The sequence below is a fragment of the Antechinus flavipes genome, chromosome 5 (genome assembly GCF_016432865.1).
Source record: "Antechinus flavipes isolate AdamAnt ecotype Samford, QLD, Australia chromosome 5, AdamAnt_v2, whole genome shotgun sequence".
NCBI classification, from domain to species: Eukaryota; Metazoa; Chordata; class Mammalia; order Dasyuromorphia; family Dasyuridae; genus Antechinus; species Antechinus flavipes.
Window position 1 is genome coordinate 193,583,205 of NC_067402.1, and position 16,042 is coordinate 193,599,246.

At 35.5% G+C, this 16,042-nt stretch overlaps 1 protein-coding gene across 1 annotated transcript in view; it reads right to left on the reverse strand.

Moving 5' to 3' along the window:
• Positions 1-5,981: 5,981 nt before the first annotated feature.
• The window catches only part of CCND2 (cyclin D2), a 39,139-nt gene continuing 29,078 nt past the window's right edge, over positions 5,982-16,042 (reverse strand). The window contains exon 5 of the mRNA XM_051963346.1: positions 5,982-11,304. Within this exon, the coding sequence (XP_051819306.1) occupies positions 11,149-11,304 (156 nt within the window). The 3' untranslated portion in view covers positions 5,982-11,148. The remainder of the gene's footprint in view (positions 11,305-16,042) is intronic.

Below are 16,042 nucleotides of genomic sequence, written 5' to 3' on the forward strand. Positions count from 1 at the left end.
AATAGGCATACCTTTATTTGTGTTCTGTGGAGTAGCTCCCTTGTTTCCCATTATTACCCTGTAATCATACCTCCTAAGCTATGTAATCATGTGATCAAGAAATAACATGCTTTGTGTTTTTGAAGTATAAATAGTTGGGTATGAACATTTTAAGCCATTTTAAAACCATGGTAGATCATCATAAATATTGTAAAAAAAAAAAAAAAAAAAAACCTAAGCCAATACATACGGTCTCTCCTTGCAGCATTAAGACCATTTTCCAATTTAAACTTATCTTTTGCTTATGTTTCTATTCTTTTACCTGGTAGGTTTTTAAAAAATGAATCAACAACAATGGTCAGTTGTAGAATTTCTGTAAAAATGTGGCTGATGTTCCAATAGTAGAAGAGAAAGAAGTCACATCTGGAGATTCTATTTTCTTACAAAAGATTGTTTAAATATTAACATTGTTAAAAAAAATGAAGCAATATATGTAACTGTACTTTTAAGTACATAAGTTGTCATTAGCCAGTAGAAAAGGAAGTATTTTATATCCTAACTCATAGTTTTCATTGATTGGTTGGGTGGCAAAAAACAAAAACAAAAACAATTATCTCTCAGCTAGACAATTTATAAAATTTCTACTGTTTCCACAACACATTTTCACTTTATTCTTGTTTTAAATCAAAATTCAAGTATAAACTCAAGATGGAACCAGATTTAAGATTGTATTTGTCTGATGATGAGCCAGATATTGCAAACTTTTGTCCAAATAAAAAAGTCCAACACCAAAATTAAGCTTAAGTAATTACAATTACTATATTATATTAAACGTCTTCCAAATTGTAATTTATTTTATTAAAATATTTAAATTCAACCAACTTATCAGATAAATTTAATGTGAAGTATTATAAATAATAATAAAATTTTGCTGGAATTTTACAGAATAACCCGCACATAATGGTCATAATTACTTTTATTACTTTATAGGCTGTATTTTTATAAATATAATTAAAATTTATTTTTAAAAACATGTAATAATACAATATTTAAAAATCTGTTTTGAGGGCAAAAAGAGAGCCAAATGCTCCAGGGGTCAAAAAGATGACTGAAGATGGTAAGAAGGTTGAATTGCTCAATTTTTTTTTTAAATCATGCTTCTGTTTACATTTTTAAGGAAAATATTTGGACTAGCAACTGAAGATATATGGGGATGTGGCAAGAAATGATCATTGCAATAGCCAACATTGAATCCATATTACATCTAGTGAAGTAACAAACTTTCTACTAACCTCTGAAGAGAGAAGTAATGAAATATACAGATTAGAATATGGCTGATGAGTGGGTTTGTTTTGATTGACTATGCTTATTTGTCATAAGTAATTTTTTTATCTCTAATTTTTTATCTTTTTAATTTTTATTTCTAATTTTTGCACTTTCAGGAAAAAGAGTTTAAATGATAATGATGTCCCAAATAAATAAAAAGGATCATTAAAGCACTGAAAAAACACACAGAAGAGCATAACATTTGGACAGAGACCCAGCAAAGGTAGACATCTTTAAAGATAATATTAAGCTTTCATTTATTTGTTTGTTTCTGGTTATACAAGTACATTCATTCATTAAAAAAAAATTTACTTATGAATAATAATGTTAAGTTTATTATATGTCTAAAGGGGGAGAAGTTATTTGTATTAGAGACATGCTATTTCATGTGTAATTCTCTTATTCTGTTTTGTTTTGTTTTTTGCATATGCAAATGTTTATATTAATTGATGCTTGTCCAGTGTAGAAAAAGAAAAATTTTAAAAAGAAAAATAAAAACAGACACTTAGGAGGCTGGGAAGGAAAGAAGATGCTCATCCAAATCCCTGTGCTAACTTCAATATATATTCAGATTTGAAGAAAACCTGATATTTCAGGGGGCTGAACAAACCTGCAGTGAGTGGCCTGCCATCTCTGGACAGTCTCGATCCGTGGGTTGCTTTGGGGAGGTCAGATGAGAGCTACATTTGCTCCACCTAGTGGAATTGACAGGAAGCATGGCAGTGACCAGTTCCTGGCCATAGAATAATTACCCCACAGTTCAAATGTGTTGTCAGAAGTAACATGGAAGATTTAATCAAATTGTTATGCCAAAAATAATTATGAATAGAAAATAATGCTAGTCACATTTTAAATAAGCCAAAATTAAGTGTTGGTTAAATTAGTTAATAAATATTTATTAAGCATCTATTATGTGTCAGCTGTGCTAAGTGCTGGGGATACAAAAAGAACAAAGTTTATTGAGTGGAGGGGTGACATGGTCAGCCATGTATTTTAAGAAATCATTCTTGCGGCTGAATGGAGGATGGATTGAAATGAGGAGAGAACTGAGGCAACCGATTCACCAGCAGGCTACTGTATAAGCAAGTTATTGCATAATTCAGACATGAGGTGATGAGGGTCTGCACTAGAGTAGTGGAAGTGTCACAGGAAAGAAGGGGGAGTATTTGAGAGATGCTACAGGTGAGAAAGTGAGGAGGTAAAGATGACACATAGATTGGGAGCCTGAGGAACTAATAGGAAAAATAGGAATGGGAGAGAGCTTAGAAAGATAATGACTTTGGTTTTAGATATGTTGAGTTAAAGATGTCTACTGGACATCCAGTTTAAGATGTCTGAAAGGCAGACATAATGGTTGTCAGCAGAGACATAATGGCAGGATAGGATAGATAGATAGATATGCTGATGATTCAGCATAGAAATGGTAATTAAATCTGTGGGATACATGGGTAAAAAGAGGGAGAATCAAAGACTGGTAAGCAGAATTGATTGGGTTTTTTTTTTTTTTTTGATTAATTGTATTCCTGGAGGTTAGTTCAATTTTCTAATCAACCAACTTCAGTGTCCTTTGTTATTTTTAACATTTATTTTACAATTTTCAATAAATGAATATCTCCATCTTGAGTCTATCAAATCTCTAACAGGAAATGGGCTAGCATGTTTCATCATTAATTCTTTGGATTCATGGTCTATCAAAGTCATTTGTCTTTACAATGTTGTTATGATTTTACTTCTTTTTCTTTGAGTGAGTTCGTGTGTTTCCCTAGATTTTTCTTGACATTGTCACATTTCTTAAGGCACCATGGCATTCCTTTCATGTACATAGTGAAAACCTGAATGGTTCAGGTATTCCTCAATTGATAGTTATCCCTTTTTTCTCTCTTGCTTTGATTTTTTTTTTTTTTTAATGTATAGGTTAGTAGTAGTATCATTGGATCTTAATGAGATGCAGAATTTTATAATTTGGTGGGCATTGTTTCCAATTACTTTTCAATGTTAATCTAAACTTAATTTCTGCCAGACTATTTTCCAGTTTTCCCTAAAGTTTTTGTCAGTCTTAGGGTCTTATGTCTGAATTGTTATGCTATGGACCTTTCTGGGGAAAGGAGAGCAAAGCCAGTAGAACGGTAAGGAGTAAAAGGGTAAAATGAAGGTTATCAGAGATTTTTTCAGATCTAGGTTTATCACTTTTTCAGCTTCGGTAGTACTTGGATAATGATGTCAGATTTCATTTAAATGTGGTTTTCTGAATTTGGCTAGCTCTTCTTGGAGTATTTAGCTTCTTAACTTTTCAGTATGGGGAAGCAGATAAATATAATATAAAGAGTAATGCATTAAGGAGACCTGAGTTGAAACCCTATCTGAAATTTACCACTGAGTTATGATAGGCCAGTCCCTTAAGATGACTCTTTCCAGACCTGTAAATGGAGATACTACTACCTATCTCCCAGGATTGTTATGAGGCTCAAAAGAGACAATGAATATAACAAGTCCCATTTAATTTATAATGTATTTTGCAAACGTTGAGACCTTATTCAAATAATTATTTTATTCTTTAGTCTCACCCTAATTTCCTAAGTTAAATTGTTCAGAACTTCATTTCTAATGCTTCATAGTTAAGTACAAAACTCCCATGAAAATTTCTCTAAAAATTTTGGAATTTGTAACTTCCCCTGTAATTTTTTTTTTTGGCTCCATGGGACTACTTTGAAATTTGTACTCGACAATTTTTTTTTTCAAGTATTCTTCAACTAGTTTCTTATCCCAGTATGTCATTTCCCTAATCAGATCGAAAACTCATTGAAGGTAGGGACCACGTCTTCCTGTTTCTTTAATATTCCCTCAAATTGTATAATTATTATTGGTTGACTTTTTTTGGTTTCCTTGATAAAAGGCTATGACCTATGGTTATTGGAGATGTTATGAGTTTTTTTTTTTTGATAATAATTTTTATGTATATAACATGTTGAGTGGCAGGGAGAGCTGAATCCAGAGTTTATGAAAGGGGAAAGTTTCCATAGCAGGAAGTACCTATATGGAATCTTTGATTTCTCCTCCTTTATCTCAACAAAAACATAACACACACACACACACACCCTATCTATCTATATCACCAAGACTTTCAAAATACTTTCTCAATGATGTCCATCCCCTTAAGCTAGCCAATGCAAGTATTATCCCAGTTTACAGATGAAGAAACTGAGACAAGTTAAATGACTTGCTCATGATGACAATCAGTGTTAGCATTGAAATATGAACCAATGTCCCTGGACTTCAAGTTCAGCTCTTTGAGTACCATACTTGGTTGCCTAATAGAGGGAGAATGATTTGTTATAATACTGAACCTGACCATGAAGGAAATGTGCTTAAAATATTAGAAAATATCCTCTTTTGGTGGTATTTCTTGGTTCAAAAATTGGTGATTTCATCAGAGTAGGTTTTTTTTTAAGTGATAAAGATTGGAATCTCACTATTTTTGAGTTACAATGACTGAAAAATTCATCACTGCAGACAATTGAACCTTTCTCTGAATGTAATTAGGTTGGTTTTTAGATGACAGATATATGGTCTGAAATTGAAGCCATTTCCAGATTGTTAGGAATACCTGGCTAGAGTTCTTTACCTGGAGTCTGTGAATCTATTTTTTAAAAAAAAGACATTTTAATACCTGCATTTCAATATATTTGCTTTCCTGTGCAATTCAATTTTATTTTATGTATTTAAAAACTTTTTTTTGTAGAACGAATCCATAAGGTTTCACCACTGCGACTCCCCCAAAATTAAGAACTGTTCTAGAAATTGTATTCTTCTGGCATAGGCCTCTCAAGAACTTAGGACTAAATTGATGCCCCTCCAAAGGTACTAGAATAGGATTGTGAGTTAATTTTATTTTTTATCCAGACATTGTCTTGTTAAATGCACTGAATCCAGGCAAAATTAAGGGAAATAGGATAAGTTAAAACTGAAAAGAAAATAAATGTTCATATTTAAATTATTGAGACCATCCACTTTTAAAGTCGTGCTTTGGTGCCTCATTGGGTCATAGAATATTCTTGAAAAGTATGCTAGGGATTTACAAGCTCTGGAAGGTCTTAACAAAAAGCTTTGAGTACAGGCCTGATGTTGGACTTATGTCTTTCATCTGAGGTTCTGATCACCATGTCAGGAATTGAAGAATGATTAAAGAGAGCTAAGTCTAAATTATAGAAGCAGTAAGGTAGATGATATGGACCCAATACACATTCTCTGATAAAAGGTGAAGCCCATGTGTCAAGAAAAGTAATGTGAACCTCATTCAGATTTCATGTTTAAAAACAAATAAAACCCACACCTTAAGTAACCATGAGGCCAATTTTTAAGCCCTAGTAATATTTGCTACCTATCTTTTTAAGTAGTGGAGTTAAGGAAAATGGCCACACTGTCACTGAAAGAAAATGAGGGTTAATATTGTAATATTTTGACCTAAATGTCTACCCCCGTGAATTATACTTAATGTGTCTCCCAGAATTTATATGTTATACTAGAAATATTTTTTTTTGGTAACTACATGCCCCAAATTTAATGGCCAAGGCCAATAGGAGAGTCAAACAAATTTAAAATAGGTATGATTGGCAATAGTAAAATTCTGCTTTTAGATCTACTGATCCTTTGAATTACAAGTCAAAATGGCCAGAGAATTTAGGTCACGGTGAGTTTATTGTCCATACAGCATACCTAATTGCATCCAAAACCATTCTCAAATCCAACTTCAAACTAGTCGGAAGAACAGGTTATTAATTTTAAAAAACACTGAACAAATCAGCCTTCTTAAGAGGCAATCAGCTACATGTCACAGTCTGATCGAATAACGCAACCTCATATACTTTCTCCAGACTTTGTTCACATGAAGCATGTCTATGACGGTACTCTCTAGCATCCCCCCACCTCTAAAACAACCATGCCTCTTAAAGAGCCCATTGTGTGAGAAGAAAATTGAAATGATGTGGTATCACACTCATTAAAGCAGAAAAAAAAAGTTCAAGACCGGAAACTCTGCAACTGAGTTAACTGAGGTACGTGGTAATGAATGAGACATAATGGAAAAAATCCAGTGGCCTGGTATTTGATGGGAATTTCAGAGTTGCCAAATTATGGGCAGTGGTCAGAAGAAATACATCTGTTTGATTGAGGGTAGGAGCTTGCCAAAATATTTAGGATGTGCAAAGAGTATAGTTTTCAAGGATTTTCATTCAACCCTTTCTCCCACCAAAATAGGCTGTGTAGAAAGGATAAGCTAGGGCTACAAGAAGTAGCAAGATCATGCATTTTTATTTGACAGTTGACGGGGAGGGGGCCAAAAATCAACAACATACAAATACATGGGAGTAGTTCTTCCTGAATTGAAGATATCAGGCTATTGAGTATGTAACCATTTGATTGGATGAAGTAGCAAAGTTCCTCTTGAATTCTTGCACCAATGTTAACCCTGGAAAGATGTTCTAAGTTTCATACTACTAGACCTCTTCCATGCTAAATATCCTTTCTGGAGAGAGTAGGGAAAATGAGTGGGGCATTATAGTCTAAGTTTTAATTTTCCCCTTTAAAGCTATGTACAGGGTTGGATTACAAAGGTTGGATTTTATTAGGAAAAACGCTAGTGTCCTGGAAGTCTGATTAATCTCAAGTTGATTTGTTCAAATATTTGCCCCAGAATCAGAAAGATATTAATCTTCTAACCCATTTTTTTTAAATTTAGAGAATAATATTTAGGGGCAGCTAGGTGGTGCAGTGGGTAGAGTACCAGCCCTGAAGTCAGGAGGACCCAAGTTCAAATCTGGACTCAGACACTTAACACTTCCTAGCTGTGTGACCCTGGACAAGTCACTTAACCCCAATTACCTCAGCAAAAAAAAAAAAAAAAAAGTAATATTTATATGTTATAAGGTGCAATCGGTCATTTTCTTCTCAACAGCCCTATTCAGAGTCACATAAAATGCGAATTCTGCTCCCTCTTTAAGAAAGTTCCTTAACTAAGGTACTACAGTGTCATATTGTCTGCATGGACATTGGGACATAATCTAAATAGATTTTTAAAGTTCTGAACTAAGCAAAAATATAGTTTCTTTTTGAGGGAAACCCATAATGCTATAGAGAACCTGTAATATCAGAGACAATACATCCTTTGATTTAACCATTTAAATCTCTGCTCTAGGGACACAATTCTCCTGGTCCCTATTGCATCCTGATTTAGCTAATAAGGGAGGTCAGCAAGGGTCTTTTCTGTGGATTAAGTTAACAGACTAATTGTGGACATTGTAAGCTGTCTTAAAGTAACTCCCCAGAGAATTCCCCAGGATTGGGTTTTCTTGGTAGGCATTTATCTTTTTTCTCCCTTGGGGAGGACTCCTCTGTATGTTTGTGGTGGTGGGGAGAACCCCTACCTCCAGATTCCTCAGCTTTTATTAATTTGTATATATCATATTATGCTTTATTCTATATTTGGTATTTTGTTTTTTAAAGATTTGAATAAACTGGCCAGAAAGCACCACAAAAATAAAAAATTTCTAAACATCTTTTGATGGAGGGGAAAGAAAGGAAGGAAAGAAAAGAGAATGGATAAAAGGAAAAAAAAAAAAACTGGTGGCATCTTTTGATGGAATTAAAGGACAAAGACATAAGCTAAAGTTAATGGGCAATCTGGAGCCTGAACAGAAGCTTCTTCTTAAAAACAAAACAAAACAAAATGTGTCAAGGGAGAAAAGGCCTCAGTTTGTTAACTAAGGATTCTTCTATTAAGTGTGTTTCTTGAAAATAAACTTCATTACACAGGCCTATGAGATATTAAAAGTTAAAAAAAAAAAAAGGAAGAGGAAAAACTAGCTCCAGAAGTGCTGGGGAAAAGGGTTTAGATTGAGAAGTACCCGGTTTCTTGCTCCTTCCTTGAAACATTATTGTTCCAAAATCTCTTCATCGTGAATTTTAAAATGATACCATCTCACTTATAACTCCCTGCCAAAAATGAGCATTTAAAGAAATGGGAGCTGGCTTACTGATTGGATTTTCAACCTCCTCATTTTAGGGTTGAGAAATCCCTCTAGAAATTCCTTTTAATCCAAGCATCAGATTGGACCAGAGTGACAGAATCAATCACATATGCAGATGTCACCTTGGGGGAAGCAATGTCTTTTCTTCCAAGATTTTGCAGAAACAACTCTAATCACTGATGGCTCTTATTGGATTTTTTTATCCTTTAGTTTTATCCTAGAGCCTTAAGCCCAAATTCAAGTTGGATAAATAAGACCTAAATCTTCCATGTGAAATTTGCTTAGGACTACTGGCAGAGGGCCTTGGTTTGCTAGTGATAGGAAGAACAGACACTGTGAAATTACATTCTAGGTTTGGTGTTTGGAATTTATTGGGCCAGAGATTGGGGAAGGAGGGAGAGACCTTTGCAATAAAAGACCTTTGCATTGTATAAACAGAATAGATAAGGGGAAGGCCTTTTCTCTTTAAAGGCATGCAAAATATGGATTTGCAAACAAGCTGCCAAGATCCATTTTTACTCTCTCTTCCTGACACCTGGTCAATGACAGTAAACCAGACTTCTAAATCCACTGCATAGTTGCTGGGGCATAAATATATGCTCCCTGGGGTTCAGTGTATTTTTTCCACTATGATGATGAGTACACCTAAGTCAAAATGGGAGCCTTAGTCAATGTCCTCGTGGTCAGAAATGGTTCTCAATGGACAAGTTGCTTCTTCCTAGGCCAAAGTAGCCCTGTCTTTTTTCTGAGAGGGAAAAAATTATCTCCCATCTCCTATATCAAGGATTTGACAAGGCTCCCCAGCAGAAGGTTGTGAGGTATTAGGAAAAAAGAGTGTGAACCTTTTATTTTGTATCCAGTAAACCTGAGGTAAAGTAAATGCCATTTTTTTGCAGAATGAGCAGGAAAAAAAAAAAATGAATACACTATCAGAGAAAAACAAAAGGTATACACGGGCTTTTCCAGTAAATCACAGAACTTAAAAGCTCAACTTAACCACCTGCTTCAGGATTTGAAATTTAAGCAGTAAAATAATATATTATCAAAATGTTTATAAAATAGCAGCACACTCAGTGAAACATTACAGCTAAGTACTGTTAATGTGGATAAAAATGAAGGATCGTAGCTTCTTAGCAGCGCAAACAACAACAACAAAAAAAAAAACCCCAAACAGATAAAAACAAATGAAAGATACCCTAAGATTTTTTAAAATTTCATTTTCAACCCTCATATTGCCAGACATAAGTCTGTTTATAAAATAATGCTTCAAAGTAGCCCATTATGATTTCTTTAAAAAAATGCAAACAATATTTCAAACAACAGCTTCATATACCCCCTATCCTGCTAATATAACTGTGCAAATTTTTTTTTTCTGCTCCAACTCCTTTGCTCCCTTTTGAAACAAAGTGGAAAAAAAAAATTCAAGTACACTGAAGACAATTTTGTAATAAAATTAACCACCACCCCCCTCAAAAAAAAGGAAAAAATAAAATACAACACTGCGCCCCTGGTGTTCAGTCAACTGACTTTTGCACTAACAGTAATTATTCTCTTAAGGCCCAAAGGAGAAGTGTGCAGGTAGGTGTATTAAGATCCTTCTGTGACACAGGAATAACATTTTTTTTCCTTTGGAATTTCATCAGGAATGTTGTGATGGGAATGTCACCTGAATGGGGTGTCTCTCATCTTCTAAAATTATTGCAGGAGCTACTGAGAGAGTATATCAGATGCAATATAGAAATAATAATACAGACTGGGGAGGGGGCAGAGGAGGACTGCATTTTTTACCCCCTCTATACTTAATTCCACATGATTTTCATAAACCATCCCATTTATCCCTCAAGAATAATTTTCAAAGTGCTTTTTGAATGGAATGGTTTATAATAATGCTGAGCTGTGGATAAGAAATGTTAATCAGTCCATGGAATTAATTTGGACTGGTGAAGGATGTGAAGACCTCATCACCCTTGTTTATTGCAACAATTCAGACTCTGGTCCTGTTTTTCTGCCTTAAAACACGACCCCTGGAAATGGCCCAAAGTTGGGCTTTCCCTTGTAATGGTAATGACCGTGTTTAAAAGAAGAAGCGGCGTATCACACCTGGGAACCAATCACCTGTATCTGCCTGGCAAAATAAAGCATCTTCTTTCTTTCCTTGGCAGCAGCTACCGCAGATGGGAGTAAGCACAACTAACTCGGAGAAATCCAACAAACATTTCCAATTAAACCAAAGGCGACTTCAGAGCCAAAGAACTTTTGCATCCAGAATGGTTCAATTGCATCAGAGATAATTATCTTTCTGTGTTGCCTCCTCATTACTTCCTCATTTCCCCAACCCCTTTAAGTCCATTGCTCTGCAATCTAATTAAACCATGAATTACATAGTTCTTTTCTCCCATCTAAATTGGGGATGTACGCACTAGTTCATAATATGGAAAAATAGAGTATAATCTGCTTTGTTCCCACATCTGCAGGCACACATTTTCTCTAGCTACTTTGTATGCTTTTATATAAGCATTTTACTATATATAACCAAACAGTAATTTATTCCCTTCTTTTTAACATTATAGGCACCAAATATTTTTAATAGTTCCAACTTTTTTTTTTTTTTTTTTGTAGGCTTCTTTTTCTCTTTTCTAAAAGACCCTTAAATATTTCTAGGCGGGAGTAGATTAAAAAAAGTTTTGTTCTAAAAAACACACACGTACACACAAAAAAATCCCACAAAGTAAGAAAACACCCAAATGGAAGTCTGGAGAGCCAGTACTACTACTATTCTCTCTCTTTCTCTGTTGTTTTTCTCTCTCTGCATTGGCAATCCTCACAGGTTGATGTCCCTCACATCTGTGGGGGTGCTGGCTTGATCCAGTTCATCCACTGTCTTTGTAGGATTTCTCTGCTGCTCCTCTTGTCGAACTTGTCTCAGATTGTTCACCAACACGGCCTCGATCTGTTCTTGACAGGCTTTCAGGCAATCCTAGAAGAAAGGTGATTTGAAATTGAGCATAAATGAGATGATATCTCACTGTCTGCCATAAGCTCAAGCCAGTAAGTCTAGATGAAACAGAGATGACCACTTAGCTATTGTCAGAAACTTGGAAAAATGGAGTTCAATGGTATGAGGGCAGGAGGAGTTTTAATTTTCCACAGAAGGAAAAGAACAGGCTGCAAATGAAAGGTCGGTGGGCTTGACCTCTGGTCTTGACAAAATTCTAGATAACTTTACTGAAGGGATGATTTGTGAGAATTTAGAGACAGCAGCAATAATCACTAAAAACTAGCTGGGCTTTTTCAAGAACAGATCATACCAGACTGAATTAATTATATTTGCAGATGACATACAGCTGGGAGATTTAATAAATGATATAGTGGGATTAGAGGAAGAAATCAGCATGCTAGAACAATGAGACAAAATAAAAGAAAATGAACCTGGAATCTATTTATAGATTTCACACAGGTACAAAACATCAATTCCACAAGTACAATATAGAGAAAACATAGCTAGAATAAACATTCAGGACAGCAATGGACTGAGCATTAGGCTCAGAATTTATATATATTTTTATTATAGCTTTTTACATACAAGATATATGCATGGGTAATTTTTCAACATTGACCCTTGCAAAAACCTCTATTTCAACTTTTTCCCTCATTCCCTCCACCCCCTCCCTCCTCTAGATGGCAGGTAGTTTGGGCTTAGAATTAAGAAAAATAATCTTTATGAATTCAAATGTGACAAGATTTATAACTGTCCAGAAGTGAAATTTAGATGCTTACTAGCTGTGTGACTCTGTTTCCCTACTTTTTCTCATCTGTAAAGGAAATACCAAGTATCTTTACCAAGAAAATCCCAAATGAAGTCACAAAGAGTCAGAAATGAGATGATATTACTACATATAAAATGGACAGGTACAACCTCTACTTACATTGACAAGTATTAGAGAGAAAGCTTCATGTAGGGAAAGGAAGAAACATTTATTAAGTGTTTTCTATGTGCCAAGCACTTTACAAATATTATCTCATTTGGTCTTCACAACAAATCTCATTTTACAGTTGAGGAATTTAAGATTAAGAAATTAATTGAGCTTCCTAGGGTCACAGAGTTATCTGAGACTGGATTTGAATTCAGGTCTTTCTGACTATTAGCTACTTCTAGAGAAAGGGCTTTCTTTCTACTACCTTATTATGGAAAGAATGTTGGATTTTGGGGTTCAAGTCCTGTCCTAACCATGGTCACACAAATGTGACCAGGCTAAGTAGCATAAATGATATGAACTTCAATTTCTCTTAGAAGTGAAGCCAAAATGATGGAATAAAGGTAGGAAATCATTTTTTTTTTTCCATCTGGAAAACTGGAATAATTTCTGCAGTCCTCCATGCTAGAGAAGAGAGAGGAAAAATGTTTAAGTCGATCCCCTGTAAACATTATTTAAAGGCTATAGAAATGTCAGACCATTATGAATAACCTGTCTAGGAATCACGACTTAATAGGCTGTGCTAGTTTTTTCTGAGATGATGAATTAAGGGGAAGGGGGGGTATTGCTGGGCAAAACTCCAGAAAGCAAATCTTTATTTATTAGCTGGCATGTGGTACTGTGAAATGTTAACTGCACCAACTGTAAACAGCACTGACGGCTGTGGCCCAGAGATCATGCCATCGAGGTGACAGAGAAACCAACGCCAAAGCAGAGTAGTCCAAGAGGAGGATGCTGTCTAAGAGATTGGGTTGGCAGCAGAGGGAAGAATTAAAGAGAATTAGGGAAAAGTAGAGGCAAACACTATTCTAGGGATAAAGAAAACTCTCTAGTTGGGAGCAGACATTCTATTGGAGGGAAAGACGTAGGAATAATAGGAGGAATTTATTGAGAGGAACATTTTGGCTTGATACAAGAATTATAACTGTCCAGAACTGAAATGAACTAGTTTCTCCATCAATGGAGATATTCAAGCCAAGGCTGTGTGATGACCTATGGCTATGTAGAGAGGAAATTATTTTTCAGCTATGGATGGCTTAGAGATAGCCTCCTAATACTTTCCAACACTGAGATTCCAAAATTCTTAAGCAGATGAGGTAGAAAGAGGCAAGGAAGGAAAGAAAGTTCAGTTCATGAAGTTTAAAGCTCAGTTTCTTTTTAAAAAAAAAAAAACAGCATTTTTTTCTTCAAAAATTTTGGGGGTATTTTGAATGGTTACAATAGTATAATAAAAAAATCAAAAAAGAAAGTTAAGGACATAAAAAGGTAGCTCTGAATGTAATACATCAAGTAAAAAGAAAAAGCAAATTGTACATAATAGAATCAGTTTCAAATGTAATTCTTATAATTTCTCTACTTTGTATGAGATGCTCATTATGTTTAGTGTTTGAAACATTCAGAATAAAATAAATTAAACACAGAAAAAAGCATCTGATTTTTTAAAAAGTATATTCAAAAGATGATGAAGTAGGGAAGTTAAGAGATATGTTCTAGTCCTGCCTTTTCCTTCAACAAGTTCTATAAGCTTGGAAGAAAAGAAGGAAATAAGTATTTGTTAAGCACCTACTTTATACGAACTGTGCTAAGTGCTTTATAAATATCAATCATTTCAACTTTCTGGGTCTTATTTTCTTCATCCTCTCAAAGAACATTGGACTGAGATTTAGAGAATTTAAGAGTTGCAAAGGACATTGTAGATCATCTTGTCTAACATCTTTTTTCTGAGTATTGGATGAAAATCTATTTTTCAATGTCATTCAATTATTTATTTGAAAGTTAACTATGGATTAGGAGAGTAGTGAGGAGATCAATGAGGTTCATCTTTAATTTTTGCTTAGAGGTTGTTAGAGAATTAAATTCCAGCTTCTTAAACTATGGTTCTCAACCCTCTATGAGGTCTTGTAACTAAATGTGGGGACCATGAAATTATTTATTTATTTTTTGCTGTGGCAATCGTTAAATCACTTACCCAGGATCACACAGTTAATGATTTTTTAAAAAAAAAATCATTTGTATACTTATATACCTAAGATCATGTAATAATTTCATGTGTGAAAAGGAATCGCAAGTGAAAAATTAACTGCCCTGGTCCAAAGTTAGGGAAGGGGGAGAAAGCAGATACAAATGACTTCACTCATATGGGCCTCAGTTTCTCTATCTATAAAAATAAAGAAGACAAAAGGGTTTACATAATCTCTAAAGTCCCAACCAACCCTAAATCCTAAAGAATCATATCATTATAGAATTTTCAAGCTATGGAAGGAGCTTTGCTTGGAGATTGACATCCCTCCCTCCCATTTTAAGAGATACATTTCCAGTTTTTCTTTACTTTCTTGTAAATTATTCTTTGATTCTCTGCTGTGCACCTTATTTACTTTATTCTTTTTCCCCCTTTCATCCCAATTAAGAGATAAATTAAGAGGAGATGAAGTTGGGATCAGAACTCAGGTCTCCTGTTTCTCAGTCCAACACTATTTTCAGTACCTCATTCTGTCTTTTTCACAGCCTCCACATGTCAGCTTGGACAGGTGACATCTATAATGCTGGGGAAACAAGGCAAGCTTCCAACTCTCACGATCTCAGACCCGTGCCCCCCAGCCCCATTCCCTTTTCACTCCTCCTCCCATCTCTCCCCCTTCCTTCCCTAGGCTCCAAGCCCTGACAGCCATGTTTGTGATCTCTGGCTCATTACATGGGCTTCTCACTTCCTCCACTTGCTGGCTTCCCCTCCGCCCATGAATGGGGATGACGGAACTTTACCATTAGCCCTCAGTGTTAACTGTGTCTCTTCATTGTCATCACACACGCACAGCACTCCACTGGGGAACAAAAACCTGAATAAACCCCCAGAGCAGCTGCCAACTCGGGCAAAGACAACTTAGGAAACTTTTTTTTTTTTTGCCCTTTTCTTCCAAGGCTGATTGGCCTGACGTTCCCTTGCATACAAAATATGGTCCAGGGGAAAAATAAGGCAGTAGAGAGAAACCTGGAGCTCCCTCTCCCATTCCTTCTGCCCCCCTCCCTTGCAACTCCCCCCTCCCCAAACCCACTACAAGTCTCAGAAGTCCAGAAAAACACTACCAGTGCCCTGAAGAAGCATGCTCTATGCATGTGTTTAATGAAAAGCTGACTATATTGGAATAAAAAGGACCCCCCAAAAGCTTTCAAGGATCCATGTTCCCAAATGTCCTAAAGCAAAGAAACAGGGAGGATTATTTCTAACATAATATACCACCCACCCCCTCCAACCTAGACAGGTATATATCATAGAGATGAAGCTATGAATGATGGGGAGGATTCTTGAAGGAGATGCTAGGTCTACCCAGCAGGGGTGACAATGATGAACTTGCCAGGCATTGTACTGAACACTTTATAATTATTATCTTATTTGTTTCTTATAAAAGCCCTTTGGGAGTTAAGTACTATTATCATTGCCTTTTTACAGATGAGGATAACTGAGGTAAACAGGGACGTTAAGTGACTTATCCAGTGTTATTCAGCTAGTAAGTGTCCAAGCCCAGATTTAGACTGAGACTTAAGAGATCTATTAGTGACAGCAATAAGCTTGTCTCGATTCCCCAGCACTATAGATGTCACCTGCCCAAGCCAACCTATGCAGGCTGAAAGAGAGACACTATCTTGCTGAAGACATTCAAAAATGAGACACTTCAGTCCTAGGAGGTCCAGGTATAGCTTAGTGCTGAGGAAGGAGCATAATGTTTCCCAGAGGGAAAGATACTT